Source organism: Anas platyrhynchos, chromosome 27 (assembly GCF_047663525.1).
Source record: "Anas platyrhynchos isolate ZD024472 breed Pekin duck chromosome 27, IASCAAS_PekinDuck_T2T, whole genome shotgun sequence".
In the NCBI taxonomy this organism is placed as follows: domain Eukaryota; kingdom Metazoa; phylum Chordata; class Aves; order Anseriformes; family Anatidae; genus Anas; species Anas platyrhynchos.
This window is the reverse complement of record NC_092613.1, coordinates 3,644,234-3,663,853: the sequence shown is the minus strand read 5'-3', so window position 1 is coordinate 3,663,853 and position 19,620 is coordinate 3,644,234. Positions and strand designations below refer to the sequence as shown.

At 46.3% G+C, this 19,620-nt stretch overlaps 2 protein-coding genes across 5 annotated transcripts in view; one reads left to right on the top strand and one right to left on the bottom strand.

The window, feature by feature from the left end:
- The window catches only part of CEPT1 (choline/ethanolamine phosphotransferase 1), a 31,864-nt gene extending 25,627 nt beyond the window's left edge, over window positions 1–6,237 (bottom strand). The window contains exons 1-2 of one of the 4 annotated variants that reach the window (XM_072028419.1): window positions 5,788–6,237; window positions 2,801–3,202 (exon numbers count right to left, since the gene is read on the bottom strand). In XM_072028419.1, the coding sequence (XP_071884520.1) occupies window positions 2,801–3,196 (396 nt within the window). In that variant the 5' untranslated portion in view covers window positions 3,197–3,202; window positions 5,788–6,237. Of the gene's footprint in view, window positions 1–2,800; window positions 3,203–4,645; window positions 4,742–5,656 lie in introns of those variants that run through there. The other 3 variants (XM_005026804.6, XM_027445052.3, XM_027445050.3) reach the window with 3 other exon arrangements.
- DRAM2 (DNA damage regulated autophagy modulator 2) lies at window positions 4,731–19,272 on the top strand. The gene is made up of 10 exons (XM_038168185.2): window positions 4,731–4,868; window positions 5,302–5,444; window positions 7,897–7,989; window positions 10,478–10,636; window positions 11,341–11,408; window positions 11,971–12,110; window positions 14,547–14,724; window positions 17,420–17,502; window positions 18,405–18,497; window positions 18,931–19,272. Exons 4-10 carry the CDS (start codon window positions 10,506–10,508, stop codon window positions 19,036–19,038), a joined length of 801 nt encoding a protein of 266 aa, XP_038024113.2. The 5' UTR covers window positions 4,731–4,868; window positions 5,302–5,444; window positions 7,897–7,989; window positions 10,478–10,505; the 3' UTR covers window positions 19,039–19,272.
- Window positions 19,273–19,620: the final 348 nt, after the last annotated feature.

The window sequence follows — 19,620 nt, the reverse complement described above, 5'->3', positions numbered from 1 at the left end:
CAAAAGCCAGAGGGCTGCCATTAGTTACTCACTCTCAGTTTTATGGGTGTATAAACAGGTATTATTGGTTATTTTGCAATCTTCACATTGACATTTATAAAAGTGATCATTTCTGAGCAGCTGTATTTTACACCTCAACAAAGCCCAAACAGAGCTATGAGGCTTAATCAAGCTGCCTGGCCTCTCATAAAGCTCTGAGGCTTGCATTCTTTTGGTCTACACAACCTTGACTCATTTGTAGCCCATCACATTATTCTCTTGCATTGTTCCTGCTACAGTAAGCAGCAAAACAGCTCCTCCTGCCTCAGAAGCTGGCACCACGCTCTGCTTTTAGCGAGGCACCTATACAAACTAGCACAAGAACGAGAGATAAGGGGATAATGCGTGACCCAAAAAGAAAAGGAGCACGCGTGGGTACATTTCTGTTTCTCAGATGTAGACTTTTTACACAACATTCAAGTTTTCTTTGGTGTCATGCAATTTTATCTACAGATTTCAGAAGTCAGACTGCTGGCGCTTTCATCACCAGCGTAGGTATTTCTACCTAAATGATATTTGTATCTGTTTTAAGATTTCATGGTTCCCCTTTACATGAGTTTTTGTTTGTCCTGTTTTGTTGGTTCCTGTTTTGTTTTCTTAAGAAACAAAAGCGCAGGCGTCTTCCCATTGCTCAGAGCTTTGCTAGGTGAGGTCCCCCAGCTCAGCATGCAGCAGAGCAACTCGTCTCATTTCCTCTGGCTACCAGTGGAGCTGCAAGAGCTACGTTCCCATGACTCTTCCTGTTGATGAAAGGTGTAGCCAAGTTGCTTTTGAAAAAAGCAGAGCTAAGACTGAGCTACAAGGCAGACCCAATTTACATCTGAAAGCAATAGCGCTTTCAGAAGAAAACTGTTTCTGGAAGCCCGAAGTCCCATTTTCTTCCCAGACAGCTACTTGACACTTAAAAGCAGCAGCTCACAGCTCTGCCACTGAGCTGGCATCCTTCCTGTCATGCCAGCACGCAGGGCTGCAGTGCCATATGGCAAACTAGATCAGGCTGGAAGCTACCTCAGCAGAAAGTTATTTTGCAGCTAAAGTGAGAAGACAAACCCATTCAATAAGCACAAAGCAACTCTCAAGCTGTTAAACGTGCAATAACTGTAATTCAGCCAGCTAGAGCTCTATCACCTTCCGAACCGCGTAGCTGCGCATGTACTTCCAAAGTTTTATCACCAACCAGAACACAACCATACTCAGCTTTATGCTCTGGTTCTGTGGCTGATGCCTTTATCGGAGTAAGAGGCAAGTTAAAACAAAGGTGTGTGGCAATGGCACTGCCTGAACAAGGAAGGAGCTGCTCCAAGCATTCACCACTCAAACTTAGTACTCACTTAACACCGTACACCTCCTAAATTCCACAATTTTTTTTTTCCCTAAAACTACCCATTCCAATGGATCGCTAGAAGGCAAACATCCTTTTGCTATGTCATACATGAACAGGATGTGCAGGGCTGAATGCACCAGCTTGCTTTTTGTTCTTTTTTTTTTTTTTTTTTTTTTGAGAGCTCACATAGGAAGAAGCCACATGCCACTTGACTAAGAAGCATTCTCCCAACCTGAGTTATCAGCTCTGGTTACAAAGAAGCCTAGACATTTCAAAAGCTAGAACCCATGAGATCTCCTCCAGCTATTTGGTGTGTAATATATTTCCTGTATCAGATAAATCCTTTTCATTGCATTCACATATGAGTATCCTTCAAGACAATAAACATTCAAGTAACAGAACTTTTATAGTGCTCAAAAATGAAAGTCTTCTCCCATGCCTTATCAGGCAACTCTGAGTTTTCTCCCTAGTGAGGGAGAAAAAAAAAGTCTTTGAAGCTAGTAACTTGAAATCCCTTAGGAAGACTTTGTACCCTTGAAACCAGGAATTACATGAAGTTGAGACAGTTCTGACGAGGACAGGTCATGAGCTTTTAGTGCATCCAGAACAAACACAGCCCTGGCTTTCAGCCAGCCTTCTCACATCGCAGACCACAAGTGGCTCACTGCTCCAGGAGACTACTGCGCGTTCCCACACAGCGTCGTGTCTGCAGCCCTGACCTGAGCTACTCGGCAACACGGGGCCTGAGAAGGATGCAGAAGGGCACTCGCTTCATTCAGGACACGGGGTTTGGGCATGCCAGCCACAGAAGGAAGCTCTCTAACTCCTGAGCTACACCTCTCTGGTGCTCAGTCTGATCTAGGGCTGCTCGCTGTGTTGCAACTCCATCTGGGTCGGCAAACAGAGCTAACTGCCAGCCGAGTCACCTTGCATTGCTCATCGTGTGGCAACTCCGAGAGCTAAAGGTGACTAACCCAGTCACAAGCAGAGAAAGCAAACTGCCAAGAACTCCGCACGCCATGCACGCAAGAGATGTAAACCCATTTCTTCATTGTCTGCACAGGGACTCAAGCACATCCTCATAGCAGAGCTGCTATCAGAAGAGCTGCTTTGGTACCAGGCCCCGTTTCAAGTTGGGACTATTGCCCCATGGCATCCCTTCCATCAGCCCTCCGGGGAACCCAGTGAACATCACTCAGCAAGCAGCATGCTAACCCCAAATCCCCACGTGCTCCTTTTGCATGCAGGCACTCATTTAGATGCCCAGGCATTACAACCATTCACAGAGAACAGCCTGAACGTACCAGGGCCGTGGGCTAGGTAGGGAAGGAACAGGAGGAACAGCTCCCACAGACACAGGAGCCCACCAGGGAGCAGAGCCAACTGCTGCCCGATCGCAGCAGCTGCCCCAAAGGCCGACAGAAGCCCACCACTTACCTGCTCTGTAGCTGTTGGGCAGTAATATACTAATAGCAGAGTTGTAAAGATATTTATTAACAGTCCAATGATGGTGATCAGATTCGGGGCAATCCAGGCTGGAACTCTTCCAACTAACCATTCCCAGTAACCTTGCATTAGAGGTTCAAGCAGCGATCGTCCAGCGCTCTGGTATTTGTGTTCTTCTAACCGTTTTAGCTGGTGCTTTGACAGGGGAGGTGTAGGCAGCTGAACTAGTTTGCTTAACACGCAGCCAGCGGCAGGACCATGTCCACAGCCCGCGGGGGATTCCAGATGTGACTCCCCACATCGCCTCTTGAGGTTTCGATGCCCGCTCATGGATCGGGTGGCGTCAGAATTTTTATTTGGCAGATAACAGCTGTTACGGAGAATCATAAGACCCTGCAACATAAAGGGGTGAGACATACTGAAGGTGAAGAACATGGGGGTATTTAAAGGTACCAGAAGTTTCTAAGCAATGCTCCACAGAGCGTTTTATGTGCCAGCAGCAAACCAAAGAAGATTTTATAAGAGCACTCTCTTAGTTGGTGATTGCTGAGGAAAGACAGGAAGCAACTGTTCTCAACAAAGTTATAAAATAGTAAGTTGCACTTGTTCTCCTTTCCTGCTGCCTACTGAAGCAAATATCCTGCAATCACCAGCCTAAATTTCAGCAGCAGCTTACACCACACCACTGACTTGCGTTACAGACTACAGCACACTCAGCCCCGCACATCGCTCTCCTGGGAGCGTGAGCGATGTGTAACCGATGCGCCCTGCTTAGCTTATCAATTGATAGCGCTAAGAACTGAACAAATACAGAGAAATCTTAAGTTAAACAGCTCTGAAGCAGCTTTGCCTCTTTGCTGAGGAGCAGCAACCACTTAAAGGCAGTTATAGGGAACAGCGATCTGAGAAATGCTTGTATCAGTTTTGCCATGGTGGCTCTTTTCTTGTCCAAGTCCAACCTAAATCAGGTGAAAGCTCATTGTCTATTCAACACTTAAGACAGGCAAGAACATGCCGCAGCTGTGAAGCTTTAGCTGGTCAGAGGCAGCCTACAGACACCAGCTGCGAAAAGATGTGGGGCCACAAACAGCATTCCCAGCGCCAACAAGGAGCCTTGCGGTGCTGCCTCTCTCCTGGCAGCAGGTGACCAGAACCACGTAACTCCCCACAGAGACGAGCAGAGAAATAGAAGGAAGGGAGGCTACAAAGGAAGGTCTGGTATTTATCTAGTACAGTCAACCTAAATAAGTAAATAACCCTAACTGCTAAGCAGAATGAAGTCCAAGAGAGGAAGATAAGTTATCCCTGGGACTGTGAGCAAGTCACACACCGGGCAGGGAAAACAAGCTAAGTAAACCAAAGGTCAGCTGTGGCACAACACCAAGCGCTCTCGCTTCCACCCTCCGCTGCTTAATTAGGGCAATTTCCCACGGAGAAAACCGCGAGGGGAAGAGGAGAAAGCCAGCACACAGAGCCCTGCTTCGGCTGGAGCCCAATAAACCGGGGACCCGCCTCACCCGGCCCCCCGGGGGGACCGGCCCCAGGCCGAACCGGGCCGAGCCGCCCCGCGGGGCTCCCACCGGGGGCAGGGGGGGGTCGGAGGGGGCAGGGGCGGGGGGCGGGGGGCAGGGCCCAGCCTCGGGCTCAGCCCCGGCCCGGGGGAGGCGGCCCCGGTGCGGTGCGGCCCGGCCGGGGGGGGGTCGCCCAGCCCCGTGCCCACCTGCAGCACGGCCCCGAGGCCGGTCCCACCCGCCCTACACCGGGCCGAGCCCCGAGCCCCGGAGGAGCCGCGGGGAACCGGGAAGGGGAAGCGGGGAGGAGGCGGCCGGGCCTTACCTCAGCTCCTCGCCCGGGCGGCGCCTTTGCGACACCTTTTGCGACAGCCGGAAAGCGAGAGGGGGGGCGGGGGGCGGGGCGAGGGCTGGGAGGGGGCGGGGCTGGGGGCGGGGCGATGCTGAGGGGAGGGGGCGGGGCTGGGGGCGGGGCTGGGGGCGGGGCCCTGCGGGGGGGGCGGGGCTCGGGGCGGCACCGCCGCGGGGCCGGCGCGGGAGCGGCCGAGGTAAAAGCGCTGGGGGGGGGGGGGGGGAGGGAGAGCCCCCAGGGGACCCCCCAGGCCCCCCCCGTCCCGCCCAGCCCCCCTTACCCCGGGGTCTCTCCCGCCGGTGACCCCCAGCCCGGCCCCCCCCGGGTCCCCCACACCCACCCCGGGCTGCCCCCGAGACCCCCCCAGTGCCCCCATCGGGACCCCCGCGACCCCCACCTCAGCCCCCTCCTGCTGCCCCCATCCCTCTCCTTCTCCCCCCGCCCCCCCCAAGTTGCCCCCTCCCTCCTCAGCCCTCCCCTGTTGCCCCCCCAGCTGCCCCCCTCCCACCCCAGCCCTCTCACTTCACCCCCAGCCCTCCCCAAACCCCCCCCAAGTCCCCCCATTCCTCCCAGTCACCCCCAGTCCCCCCAGCGCCCCCAACCCCACCGTGTCCCCGCTCTGCCCGCAGCACTCCCGGACATCAGCGGCTGCCCCCCCGGCAGCCCCAGCCCGCTTCATCCTGGGCCCGAGTGCCCGAGGTCAGCCGGAGGGACGAGCTGCCACCGGGACGTCACGGCTCCAAAACCGGCATCGACACCGGCATCGGCATGGGTACGTCCCGGCAGCACGGTGCCCGTGCCCCCCTGCTTCTCCCCCGGCTGTGCCATGGGCTCAGCACCATGTGTGGGTCCTGGCCTCGGCCCTCTGGAAGCTCAGCCGCATGTACAGAATTAATAGCGACTTTTTTTTTTGGCATCTCTACTAAGAAAACTGCTCAAAACGAGTCACCCGTCGTTACCCTGCAAAGCCAACACGGTTCCTACCTCCTTGCTCCTAGTCCCTGGGGATTAGCGACCTTTACCCGCTGGTGCCGGGCTGACCCCGGCAGTAAGTTGCACAAATGAACGTGTCCAGGTCCCTCCGTGGCTCGTCCCCGTCCAACCTTTGTGCTCACCTGGGAGCGCACGCAGCAATTTGCTTTCTCTTTCTTCCTTCAACGCAGCCCTGGAGGGTTTTGCTGTCCCTTAGCGTGGCCTCACCTCTGCCTGTGTGCTGGGAGAGCAGGGCAGAGGCGGGCTGACAGCCGGGTTGTCAGCGTTAATGTAGAAATTCCCCAATTTCCACACATACTTTCAGCCGTCTTTTCAGCATTACGTTAACTTTCTGCCATGAATAGTCTCAGTCGCCTTTCGTTTTCATTACATCTGTAGTTTCTATTCCACATGCTGAAGTCAAGCGTGTGCAGACGCTGGTGCACACTTCCTGCATTTAAAGAAAAACCTCAGAGATACTTATTTTTAAAACGCTTGACTTGCTCTTGGTAATAATTTAATAATATCCACCACAGGAAGGACCTGTGACAGTTGATCTGGGGCTTGACCCCCTGCTTTAGGACACAGAAATGCCTGCAAATTGGGATAAACATTTAAGAAAGCATACTTGAAAAGAGAGGCCAGCCATTGCCATTATATCATCAGCTGGCAAAGGACCTAGCTGAAAAAACAAGGAGGTTGCACGTGCTTTATTTCCTACTGTTGAAAACAATAGGGCAGGATGAGGCGCTAATAATAATTTATCCTAGGGCTGTCCAGCTGACAAATTGCAAGGCAATCCCATCCTGCTGCCAGTGCTCTGAGATGCCTTTTTGTGCAGCTGTGCCCGCCCAGCCACTCCTGCTTCAGAGCCCCGTGAGCTGGCAGGGACACGACGAGGCTTCAGCTTTGTTGAGCAGGCAGCGCCGTAAGCGCATGCAGTGCTCTGCGTAGAGCAAAACCCATGCCCGGTGCATACAGTCTGCCCACATAACGGCGAGAAAAATGACTTGATTACCCTGAAAAAGCTTCAAACGTCAAAGAAGATGAAAGGAGATGAGAAGAATTCGGGACAGACCTTGACAGAGATGAGAAGGAGAATTTAGCGGACAAAATTTACAAAGCGGTTTTATCATCAGGCGGGTTTGGCAGGGGCTGTACCCACGGAAGGGCAGGAGCAGGGCACAACCCAGCTCTGATCCCCAGGCCGTTCAGGTGTGCCAGCCCACGGCTGTACGCACGGTAAGAAGTCTTCCTGGCCGCAGCTCTGAGTGCTCCTGCAGCAACCGCACTGCTCTGCACACCTGACCACATGAAAACGGTGGTAATTTGTGCCCAGGCTGTGGCTGCAGGCTGTGACGGGACGGGTTGTGATTCCCGGTCCTGACCGACGGAGGCTGGTCGGCAGCAGGGAGCAGACACTGCTGGTGAGCATGGACACCCTTCTGAGTGGGGAGAGCAACGCCCAGGGGGCACATCAGGAGCAGCGGCTCTGCTTTACTAACCTCGCCTTACCCAGATTAATTTACCTGTCTACGTGTGCAAATACTCCAACGGGCAGAGAATTTGCCTTGTGTCACTTACCCCAACCAGTCCGCATGGTGCTGGTACCCCAAAGCTGCCCAGCACCCACCAATTGCAAAGAGCTGTGCAAGCTCACAGGTATCACCAGCTATCAGGAGCACAGCGCAGTGTCTCATCTCCAACAGCATCCCTGGTGTGTGAAAACGGCAGCATGTGAAGAGAAGACGGGAGCTGTGGGATCTCTGTTTAAATGCAGGTTGTGTGCTGCCGTGCTTCAGCACCCATCCTGCCACATGCTTAGCACAGCACCAGCATCACGTCAGGACACCCATTCACAATGAAACAGGAAGACGCCACGCTCTGTCCCCTTCCTCATGTGAAAAAAAGTGATGTAGGCATTGGTTTTAGTTGCATTGGAACAGTTGCGGTCTATTTTTTTCCTGGAAGCTTCTCATTTCAAGTTAAATCGTTCTATAGGAAGGTCCTGTGAATCCAAAAGTCCTCAACACCCATTTTCGCTCATTGCTACCATCCCACCATGCACATGCTTCATTTTTTAAACCACTGGGAACATAGAAAAAACTTCTTGAGTCAGGCCAAAAGTCCATCTAATCCAGTATCCTGTCCATGGCAATGACTAATAGAAGGTGCTAAGAAAGAGAATAAACAATATAGAGTAAAATGTTTAGAAGTAACACATCTTGATTCTTTTCCTTTCTATCTCAAAGATTAAGGAAAAAAATGAAGCAAACAGAGAACTTCAGGAAGATGACTTTGGATTACTCTTGAGGTGACATTTCTTTTGACGTCCTTATTCACAGGTGTGTGGCTGGTTGGTTGGTTGGTTGGTTTCATGCAAATCTATTAGCTCAGAAATAAATCTAAGGCTATAAACATTTAAACGTTAAAGGAAAATTAAAATCCAAGCATCAGATTGACCACTTGAAGTTTTGAGTTACATACCCAGGCATGTAACATCTGTAACAGAGAATGCTGTGCAAAACACACATTTCTCTTTCATGCAAATTCCTGATTTATTCATATGAGAGATGTGATTGTGAACCTATATTGATTACTATTTTTATTGCATTACAGTCATAAAATAAAAATCAACATGAGAAGGCAAATGTTATGTTGTATTTAGTAAAAAAACGAAAGCTTAAGGGTCAGAAAGTAAGCAACTATATCACTCCATTCTTATTAACCACATCCTTTGTTTATCTGTTACCTAACATCTTCCTGACAAGCAGCTGAACCTTTAATTTTATGTAATTACATATTCTTTTCAAGGGCTTGAACCACTAATTTTGTAGGCTTAAAAGAAGCACAAACACAGGACAGCAACCAGTTTCTGGTGAATGAGCAATGTTCGTTATTCATTGTTAGGCATTGTCTGATGAATCTATTGAACTGGCCTCCTACAAACTCACCTAGACGTGCTTACTAGAGCAGGTCAGCAAAACGATACGCCCTGGAAAGACATACTTGTGATCAAATAGCAGCTGTGTGCAGTACGGCTGCATCAGCAGAGAGCTGAGGGCTACAAAGTGAGATGTAAAGAAGGTGATCGGCTCTGCTCTGGTGCAAGATTCACCCATTTTTGTTCCAACTTCCTTTTTCCTCCCATGAGACTTTCTAATCTTCATGCTTCTTACCCTTTTCTCCTTTTTTTTTCCCAGTCTCTCACACTCCAAGCAATTCACATCTCCTAAGACCTCTCAGTCCTGCACTTATTCCTGTTTTGTCTTGTAATGTTATTTTCATTTTCTCACAGTGTCTGATCTTTGGATGCCCTTGGATCTGTACTCTATTATTTGTTCTTCTCATTTTCCCTGTCTCATATTGCATTCACAGGCTTCAGTTTCACCTATGCTTAAACACTTCCTGTACTCTCTTCTCAGTGGTGTAAGTTTAAGGGAATGCTGTCAGCAGAGTATCATTCTGTGCATAAAATGCAGACCCCAGCATAGCCCATAAAATAAACCCTCTAGAGGGTTCTCATCAATCCGTACAAATACCTGAAGGGAGGGCACAGAGAAGCCAGATCCCGGCTCCTCTCTGGTGCCCAGTGCCAGGACAAGAGGCAGTGAGCACAAACTGAACCATGGGAGGCTCTGTCTGGGCATCAAGAAGCGTTTCTGTCCTGTGAAGGTGACTGAGCACTGGCACAGCTTGCCCAGAGAGGTTGTGGAGTCTCCTCCTTGGAGATCTCCTGAAGCCATCTGCACATGGTCCTGGGCACCCTGCTCTGGGTGGCCTTGCTGGAGCAGGGGCTTGGAGATGAACCCAGACATCCCCACCAACCTCAGGCATTTTGTGATTCCAAAATCAGAAAGCAATTCAGCTCAACTTCATATCTGAAGCCAGTAGGAAGCTCCTTCCCTCTAGCAGCAGTGCAGAGAGGAGCCTGGTTCTGTGAGCTCACCGGGGTGACACCGCTGCACGTCACTGCTCTGACTGCTGGTGGCAGAGGCACGGAGCTGCTCTCAGGCTGGGGCTTACAGAACTGGACAGAGGTAGCAGTGCAACACCACTGTAGATGGGCCCTTTTCTCACACCTTTAAAGACAAAGCAGCTGCTACACTTCCACCTGGAACAGGCAGTCCTCGAGGCTGAAGGCTACAGATGGTAGCAGTCAGCTTTTGCTCATTGATATCTGTGAGCTTATTTAAGTGATGCTTGTAACAGATGTTGAGTCACACATCATGACAGGTACTAAATGAATACAGATATTAAAATAATTTTGGGTCATTTTCTACCCAGTTGTTTGCTAGTGGAAATTTTAGGCTTTACAACAGCCGGTATCATTAAATTGTCACTATTGGGACACATTCTCTGTCAGCATCACTAATTCTGACATGGTGTTATGACTTGGTGATCCTGAAGGTCTTTTCCAACCTAGATGATTCTGTGATTTTATGACACAAGGGTAAGAAGAAAATAATCAGTTATTTCCAGGTATTTTATACCAGGAAAAGGTCAAGAGAGTCACTACAAATGCTACAAATGCTGAGATGCACAGTAAAGTGGCTCTACTGGTTTCTTTTCTCATGGTCTCCTAAGAATTTCAGAGTGAACACTTCCAGATATTATTTCTGCTTCTTTGTGATTGCTTCTGTACTGTGAAGTCAAATCTCACTTTTTTGCAAGACAGTTTGCAAGACAGGTCTGAGAGCAACATCAAATCCACTTCACCTTGGCATAGCCTTTGTAGAGAAGAGTCATCCTTGACAACAACGGTAGACTGTATGAATAGGCAGCTTGCCTCAAAAAAAATCTCAGTAAACCTTTTTATTCAATTCCTCACAGTGTTCAGAGGTTAGAAGTCAGCTCTGCAATGTGGTGGTTCCAGCAAGGACTCTCTTTCTTGCCTGCGTCTTTGGTTGTTTGGTCAGCTGCATCTTTTGTGTTTTCATACATCACCGCTATCGTCCTACACCACGTTGACCCTTTGGTGCCCTATATCAGGTTAGTAATGTGCAGACAATGCCCTGATAACCGTATCACAGTATTGAATTGGCCTCTCACGCTTCTGAATTCTTCCCCAACTCCAAACTTTAAATACCAGCTTTTACCCAACAGCTCCAGTTCTAAAGTTGCCTACAAATCGCTAAACGAATTTGTAAGTCTATTCAAAGCTCTCTGTCTATCTAATCTGTCCTTTATGTTGTGGTTCTATGAACGTATCCTTAAAATGATAATGAACAAGAAATCTGGGGGTGAGTCTCCAGCCCTGTTTGGAGAACAGCATCTTGCTCTCTCCAGGCTTGGTTTTGTCAGTAAAGCTGTTCTGTAATCTACAGTGCCAACTGCATACCATCAAAGCTGTACGTATGGCCTTAATTTTGGTCTTTCAGATTTCCAGGTTCTTCATTTCCCAGTTTTAATACTCTTTATTCACCTTTTATTGTGGAATCAAGATCAGAATAAAAGGAATAGCTATACCAAGCACGTTAATTTCTTGTTCTAAGGATAGCAGTTTTCACTGTGCTTACATGTATTTCTAGAGCTCTAGAAACGAGTACAGTATTGTTAGAGTAATGAAAACAGTGAAAAATAGCCGGGAGGGTTTTTACAAGCTTTCTTATGCTTTCTTTGTAGACTGAAATAACTAAAGTTGTATTGCAAGTATTTTTAATATAGATATGTATCACTCCATTTATCTCTTCCAGTGATACAGGGACAATACCTCCAGAAAGATGCTTGTTTGGGATCATGTTAAATATTTCAGCTTTCTTGGGTGAGTATAGAAAGCTGTCCATGGCAAACTGCATGTGGTTCTGGGATGCACAGCATTTGAAATGGTTTCCTTATTCAAATCATTAAAACATCCCATAATTCTCATCAAAAGCTAAATTTTAAGCAATTAATCCTAGTTCTCTTAAGTAATTCAGAGAAAATTATATTGCAGGGATTTACGCACAAAGCCAGCATGACAATTGCAGATTCCAGAAGGCCAAAAATACATTTAAAAAAGACAAACAAAGAAACTGTTATGAGAAATAGAAATGCAGAGTTAAGGCAGTCATCTTACTTGTGCTGCAGTTATGGAGAGGGGAAAAAACAATACGTTTTTCAAGTGAAAGAGATAAGGTATTTTCCAACCTTAATGATTCTATGATTCTAAGAAAAATCCAATAAGTTATTTCAGTTTTGGCTTCCAAATTCTCAACTGTCCTATTCCTAAGACAGTTTTGGTATTTTAAATAGATGCTACTGTCACTCAGCATCTTCGCAGTTCAAACAAAACAGTTTACTTGACAGCTTAAAATCTTAAACACATTTGTGATTTTCATTTGCAGGTGCGGCTACCATGTATGTCCGTTATAAGCAAGTTTATGCTTTGAATCCAGAAAAATCCAAGATCATCAAGCTTAATAAGATCGGCCTGACTCTAGGACTGATAAGCTGTTTTGGACTTTGTATTATTGCAAATTTCCAGGTTTGTGCTTTGCTTGCAATGTTTTGAACCTGTCCAGAGTTCTGTGTTTGTTTGTTTACTGAGATACCTGGTAAAACTGGGGCGTTATTAAAGGCAAAACTTTTGAGGAAAAACTTTTTTTTTTTAATCAAATTCCCTATAGAGAACTGTTAATAGTTTGGAATTTCTTTACATATTTCTTATTTGCTTTATCCACTGGAATTTGTGAGCAGACATTCACAAAATTCCAAGCCATTTAAAAACAAAAATCAGAAGTTTTGCAAGAAGCAAACTCATCTTGCATCTCCTTGTAGGAGATTTGAAAGCCTTAACTCCAGATGAGAAGACCACAATTATATCATATTTTAATACGGGAGAATCAAGTGTCAAATAGTCAAAAACTGTTAGAACTAGAAGTAAAGCCAGCAAAAACACCTAACCCCACAAGAACTCTTACTCTGAAAAATCTTCCCTCCTACGTATCTTTTCCTGCAAAACCTGTGCAATTGTTGAAAACACTGCAATGTCAACCAGCTTTTGAATTTCTCCCAGTGTCTCTATGTTTTTTCCTCAATATCTTTTTTCCCTTGCTTTTTCAAAACCAGATATTCTCACATATCACACCATCAGCAGGACTAGATTCAGGATTGCTGGCTGTTACATGCGAGACGGTTGTGTACTTGCCAGCCTCATCATATTAATTACGAGCTGGATTTTTCAGGGGTCTGTAGTAGTGCCTTTAGCCACTAGAGGCTGCAGTGGCTCCTGATGGATTAGGGCCAAGGAAAAGCGAAACAGAAAAACAGAAAAGCTCCAGGAAATCTCCACCTTTTTTTTCTCTCATCTCCTTTCCCCACAGCACAGCTCTCCCAATTTTTTCAGCATCCCATGTCGCAGAAACTTCAGTATGCTGACTTTTTTTTTTTTGAGGCCTCAATCTATATTTTTTAGCACTCTAGCCAGACTCGCTGGCCACAGCCCCTACCAACATAACCACCAAGCAAGAGCTTCCAGGTTGTGTCTAGCTGCATGATTGTCTTCCACCACTGGTCAGGAGAGGTTATATCTATGTCTTGTAGATAATCAAAATGTAGAAAGTGAGTGTTCCTTTATTATATAGTTTCTGTGACATTTAATCTTGAGCAAGAAAAAAGTGGAAATTATGTACCTGCATACCTGCATATCCAAGTGATGCTGAGGATTGTCTAGAGGCCACCCCAGAAGCAAAAGGAGCTAAGGCCTATGAAGTCCACTAGTTACTGAAGACAAATGAATTTGAAAATGTACAAAGATGCTTAAAGGGAACAGCAGAACCCCAGACAGCTTTCACTGGTTGGGAGTAAAAGTGATGGCACAAGGCTCAGAGGGGATTTGATTTATGGTGTTCAGCCAGTGCTATGGCTCAGTTGTAGCTGTGGCTATTGATTTCTCACATCGGAGAAAGATTTCTCTCTGCTGACACCTTACTGAGCAGCACTGGACACACACTTTTACAGCTTGGCTATTCACATGCAAATTGTTACACTGCTGTGGATGCAGCAGTTAAATATCATTTAATTAATCTGCGCACAGAGATTGTGAGGAAAGGGTGATTCCAATTCCTGATCTTAATAGCTATTCAGTAACATACATAGTCTCATTCATTAGAGCATAAAAGATTACTTGCAGAATTGGATTGCAGAGGGGCTGCCAATGTGTTGTACAATTGACAAGATGCTTTTTATTTGCTGTGTTTGGCTACTTTGCTCAGTCAGGGATAAGAGGAAAGGACTGAGTGTGACGTAGTTTGTAACAACATAAATTTCGAGTTTGATTGTTTTTCTTGGAATAGCTTCTAGGTTTAATGATTATTATTTGACAGTTGATTCTCCTAACGTGTTTATTACTGTTTGATTCCACCTTGTTCCCTCTGAGTATTCGAAGATTCTAATTTGACAAGCAAGGCTTGTTCAAACTGGAGTCATTCAGAGCAGCGCTAAACCTCATTATCTTTAACTTCTTTGCGGGGGACTAGAATTGTGCATCATGTTTGTCCTCTATTGCATTATCCTTCATAGATGCAGAAATTCCTGGGATAGAAATGTTCAGCAGGTAGCCTGTTGTCACTCTTGCTGCCTTCGCAGCTGCAGGGATTCCGCCATCCAGTTTCTATATTATCACCCAGTTTGGTAGTGAGGGCAGCTTTTATGAATTCCTGTAGTTAAGATATAGTTGTGGTCTCTAACTTAGCCCCAAGAACTTGCCAAAAAACAGCAATACAGAGAGCTGGCAAGTGCTGGCTTCCAGCTGACTCTGAGATTTCCAAGAAAATCCACATGCTGATGCAGTCCTGAACACTTTAGCTTGGCATATGAGAAGATGATTGAGCGGGTGGAGTGTCAAACATTTACAAAAGAAAATATTCCCCAAGTTTAAGACAAAACCAGGTTCTATACAAGCAGTGCTTTCTTTCCCTAGAAATCTGTTCTGTACTACGTACACGTGGTTGGAGCCTGCCTGACGTTCGGAGTTGGAGCCATTTACATGCTGGTTCAGACCGTCCTATCCTACCTGATGCAGCCAGAAATTCACAGCAAAGACGTCTTTTGGATCCGTCTGACCGTGTTACTCTGGTGCAGCTCAAGCATTGCAAGCAGTATCCTTTTGCTGCAAAATGCAGCAACATTTATTTAGCCTGCCAATACGACAGAGTGTGCCACAGAAGGTCTGTCATCGTTAGACACACAGCTTGTATCATAGTATTCATGTTCAGTTTTGCAACCTGGGAACTAGGAAGAGGGGAGCCATCAGGTTAAGCCAGGTAGTGAGTCACAAGCCAATAAAAACGGCAAGAGCAGTCATCATCCCCTCTCCTCTCCCTTCCTCCTGCACCTAAGATTGAAAATCGCAAAATAAGAATTCACAAAGAGGCCTGACTGTAGACTGTGATTGTTAGGGAGAAAGGGAAGTGTACTTCAGAGACTGATGGTTTTAATGGGGGGAAAAAAAGCCAGGTAAGAAATGAAAGTGTCAGCTCCCTGATGACAGGAGTGCTGCAGCAAGTTTTGTAGTTGGATATACCTAGAACGGAGAAGTACCGAATGCAGCATAGAACACCAGTAACCCAGCTGTGTGCAGCAGTAGTGCACCATGCCAGCTGGCACACGGAGCATGTTTAAAGTGCTGGCATTTATCAGAGTGACAACTCTGGAGCACACTGCCAAGGTGGAGTCAGAAGAGCCATTTGACCTCTGAGCTCCTCCCCTGCCCATCCTGGAGTTCTAGATCCAAGTTTCTGACACACATTCCTTACAAGCTTCCCTTGGCTCTGGAACCCATCCTTCCCCTTACCTTTGAATTCTGGGTGCTGGAAGCAGGAATCGATTTTGCAGAAACCAAGGCAAACCCATTCAGAAAGAGAGGCCTTTTCCTGTCCAGAGTCATTTACCACTCAGTAAACAACCCCAGCAGTTCTTCTGCTCACCCTGATGGACCTAAACGTTGTGTTTTGAAGATCGTGACTCAGTTGTGTCAAACAGGACTACAACACTTAAAGCATTAGGCTTTACATTCCAAAGACATGAGTCCAAAATCATTGCCTAAATGCTGTCCCTTCTGCAGTTGAATCAAGGCCACCTATTTAATCCCCACAATTTTACTTATTTCTAGGCTGACAGCCAAAACTAACACTGAACCATATGCCCATTTCCCACTGACAGACCATCACTGATCATTGAGTTCCCATTCCTACAGCAAGATGATATAATCTGGGCACAGGCTGGTTTTCCATAAAGAAGTGAGAAAGAGGAGGCTGGATACAGAGTAAGGAAGTCATCTGTGAAACTTCAGAGAATTGCAGTCCATAACAGAAAATGTTGGTGCCAGAGAACAGTATTTTTGACTTTGAACAGTTGAGGGACGAATACAATTGGAGAAGACTAAAATGGAACAATATGAACTGATTCAAGTTAAGAGCCTTTTACAGATGCCAAAAAATCCACAAGCCCAAAATCTTTAGAGGTTTTTAAATCAATATGGTCTAACCAAAATTAGAGGGAAGTAAAGACAGCTGTAAAAATAATGATATGTACATACATTTGTATATGGAAGGGGAATAAAAGTGAAATGGTTAGAGTAGTTCCTAAGTAATGTAATGATGTAATAAGGGAAGGATAGTAAGAAGTCTAGGGCCATAGGTAAAATAGTTGTTTGGTTGTTTCTGGTACTGAATGACAGAATGTATCTAAAAATGCTACTTATCCACTGCTGGAGTGAGACAGAACTGTTAACACAGAACAAGCAAAACAGTTAATTACCAGCTCTGTAACCAGTGGAGAACAGGAGCCAGATATTTTGTATCACAACCATTAAATTCTTTTCATTGTAGTAGTAACTCAGGCAGAAAACTAACAGCTACTAAAGCTGCACATTTTAATTAGCTGGGTATCCTGCATTCAGATCAGTAACAGAGCTCCCTTGACTATTCACATCAATGTTTTAAATAGGCTTTGAAAGTCTGAGCATTCAAAGATGTTTGTGCCAGTACGGTCAGCCTCGTTCACTGCCAAAAATAATCTTGCACATCAGGAGGCTTTTGGTGTTTAATCGCATTAAGGATTGAAGAAATTAATAGTTATGTGAAAACCAGATCTTTTGTAACTTAATGTTCTAATTTTCACTTGCAAAGGCAGTAGCACTGGTGTAGCATACTTTCCTTCTGTAAGGTATTGAAAAAGCATTATCTTATTACCCTAGAAATACCCCAGGTCTCCAATGAAATGAGGAATCATTATCATGTAGCATTTCTCCTTGGCTGCTGCACCAGACCAGTTATCGAACCCTGGGTGGACTGAAAGAGAAGCAGGAATGCTCGTAGCCTCCTTGGCACTGCTGCTAACAGTTCACTGTTCTGGCCTGTAACCCACACACCAGGGGTTCAAGGTGGTTGAGAAGCTGAAAAGCAATCAAAGAAAGGGAGGCACACACTATTAGCCTGGAAACTACCACTGCAAACCTGAAAGCACTAAGCATGGTTCACATAACACAGAAATTTTATGTTAGATCAAGGTATTACAAGGTGCAGTATACAGAGAACAGGGATGATTGACGTAGCTTAGAATTAATCTTTTCCTGTGACATTAATCCAAATCAACTGTTGGAACAACCTACAAGTTGGAGAGAATGACGTGAAGCTGTAAACATCACCATTACTATTTGTTATGCTGAGGAGACCTTGTGGAAAACACACAGAAATCTCCTTACGAACCCAGCTTGAAACAACCCAGAGCCAAGTGTGACATTTCCAAGTTGCTCAATCTTTGTCTTGAATCTTCCTTAACATATTTCTTTAGTGTTTGTTTCCTCACTTGTCTTGTATAGTGGCCTGTATGGCACAAATCTAGTGCAAAAGTTGCACTGGGACCCAGAGGAAAAAGTGAGTAGAAAAAGAAAACAAAACACAACAGAGCAAAAAAAAAATGTGTGTTTGTCACAGGGTAAATAACATATCTGGGAATTTATTGCAGTTGTAGATAGCTAGGTGCTTTCAGGACATGTACTTGGAATGGGGGAGGACAAGGGAGCCTTAGCAGTTGAGCCAGCATGCAGCTGCTTGCTGAAGTGCTGTCCTGAGCAAAGCAGTTGCAGCTTCAAGCATCACTTTAAATTAATCTCATTGATGGGCAGTAACTGAACTGCTTCAACTGGTTGTCAGGATAGCCACCTACCTGGTCCACACTGATCAGAAGTTCCCAGTTACTGTTACAGGTAACTGTGAGCAATGTGACACCAAGTGGCATGGAGAACAGGGGCTAGGGCACATAGGTCTCAGTGGCTCTGCCTCCATCCCTGGCCCTGCCCTTCCTTCTCCAGTCACTGCAGGAGGCACGGGAGGTTGCTGGAGAAAATATCATGCAGGCTGCTTTTGGAGGGCTTTTCCTCCCTCCCTCTCTGTAAAGCACAGAGTGTTCGTGAGGTTTGTTCACATCCAGGGAGACCCTCAAACTTTTTTGGAAGATGGGATTACTTCTGTAAAGGGATTTTGTTGCTGGCCACATCAAGCTTTTAATGAGCCTTCATTTTTTGCGAGGTGGATATGCATTTCCCAGTGGGAGTGATCTCAGGTGTGTGGAGCTGGTGTTTTCCTGGTTATCCTCACTCTTCTACTGAGTGAGCAGTTCATTCCGAGGGACTCCAGATACTCTAAGGAATTTTGTTTTCTGAATAGAATAGTTGTGGATTCAGGATGTCATATGTGCGAGCTATCTTTGTGCCATTACAGAGTCAAGAGGACTTTCTAATACTGACTTTTTCCCCCTCTCTCTCGCTGTTATACAGGGCTACACAGCTCACATCATCAGTACCGTCTCAGAGTGGTCACTAGCATTCTCCTTCCTCAGCTTTTTCCTCACCTATATTCGTGACTTTCAGGTAAAATGAATGTTAACATTAAGCGCTCTGCTTCTCTGAGCTCTAAATATCCTGACATGGTGCAAGGTGGGCTGTGTTCACCTGCTTCTGAGCTAACCAGTATGGGTCAGTTGTTGAGGCTGGAAGAGCCGCATGAACAGCATTAAATGGTCCTTTCATCCTCCGTAGCATCTATTCCTACTGTGTTAACACACAGATCCCAGCCCAGGCTGGCTGTACCCAGCTTCACTTGCAGGATCTGTCCCAGTCATGGGGGAGGTTTGCTATAGGCTTGCAAGGCAAACTGTGGAGGCAATCCAGGACAGTATGGGAGCCAGTTTAGTAGTTCTTGAGCTGATCTGCATTTTGTTGTTTCATCTGACTATTGAAACTGTCCATGCTGAGCAAATGACAAGCCTGGTAAGTTGTGGTTTCTTTCTTTTTTCCTGCACAGAAAATTTCCCTGCGTGCAGTTGTTAGCTTGCATGGACGAACCCTCTATAACACACCACAGAGCTTTGTGGCTGATGAACAGACACTGCTGACAGCAGGGAGCATCTAATGAAGGTGAAGAGAACATGTTCTCAGCATAACTCAGGAATTTAATAGCAATAACAGTTCGCACTTATTTTATATTTAAAAAAAATAAAAATGAAGTGATTGTATTCTACTTGACATGAAGGGCTTTGCTATTAACCCACACAGCAATGCAAATGTTATCAGTATTGTAAACGAGCCTGTAACATTTCTACACATGCCAATGTCATGAAAGAATTAAATGAAGGTTATTAAAAGACTCACGTGTCCTCATCACTTCCCTTACACCCAACAGAGAGGCAGCACAGAATTCGCCTCCCGCAGCCCCTTGCCCTCTTCTCTCCAGTGTTCCTCGGGCCAAATCCTTCGGGAAGCACAGAGCCCCCAGCCCTGCCTAGAGCTGGGCTCCAGCCCCAACTTTCTGTACCTACAGCTCCCCCACTGGGGCAGCTGGAACTGACCCATGACCAGCACACTGCACCAAAGCCACTCTTAAGGAAAGTCCTCTTGGCACCACAGCTGGACAAGAGACAGCCAGTAGCAAGAGCTTCCCCTCTTGCTACAAGCTACCTAGCAGCCGTTTGGGCTGATGGACAGGTTTGTTCAA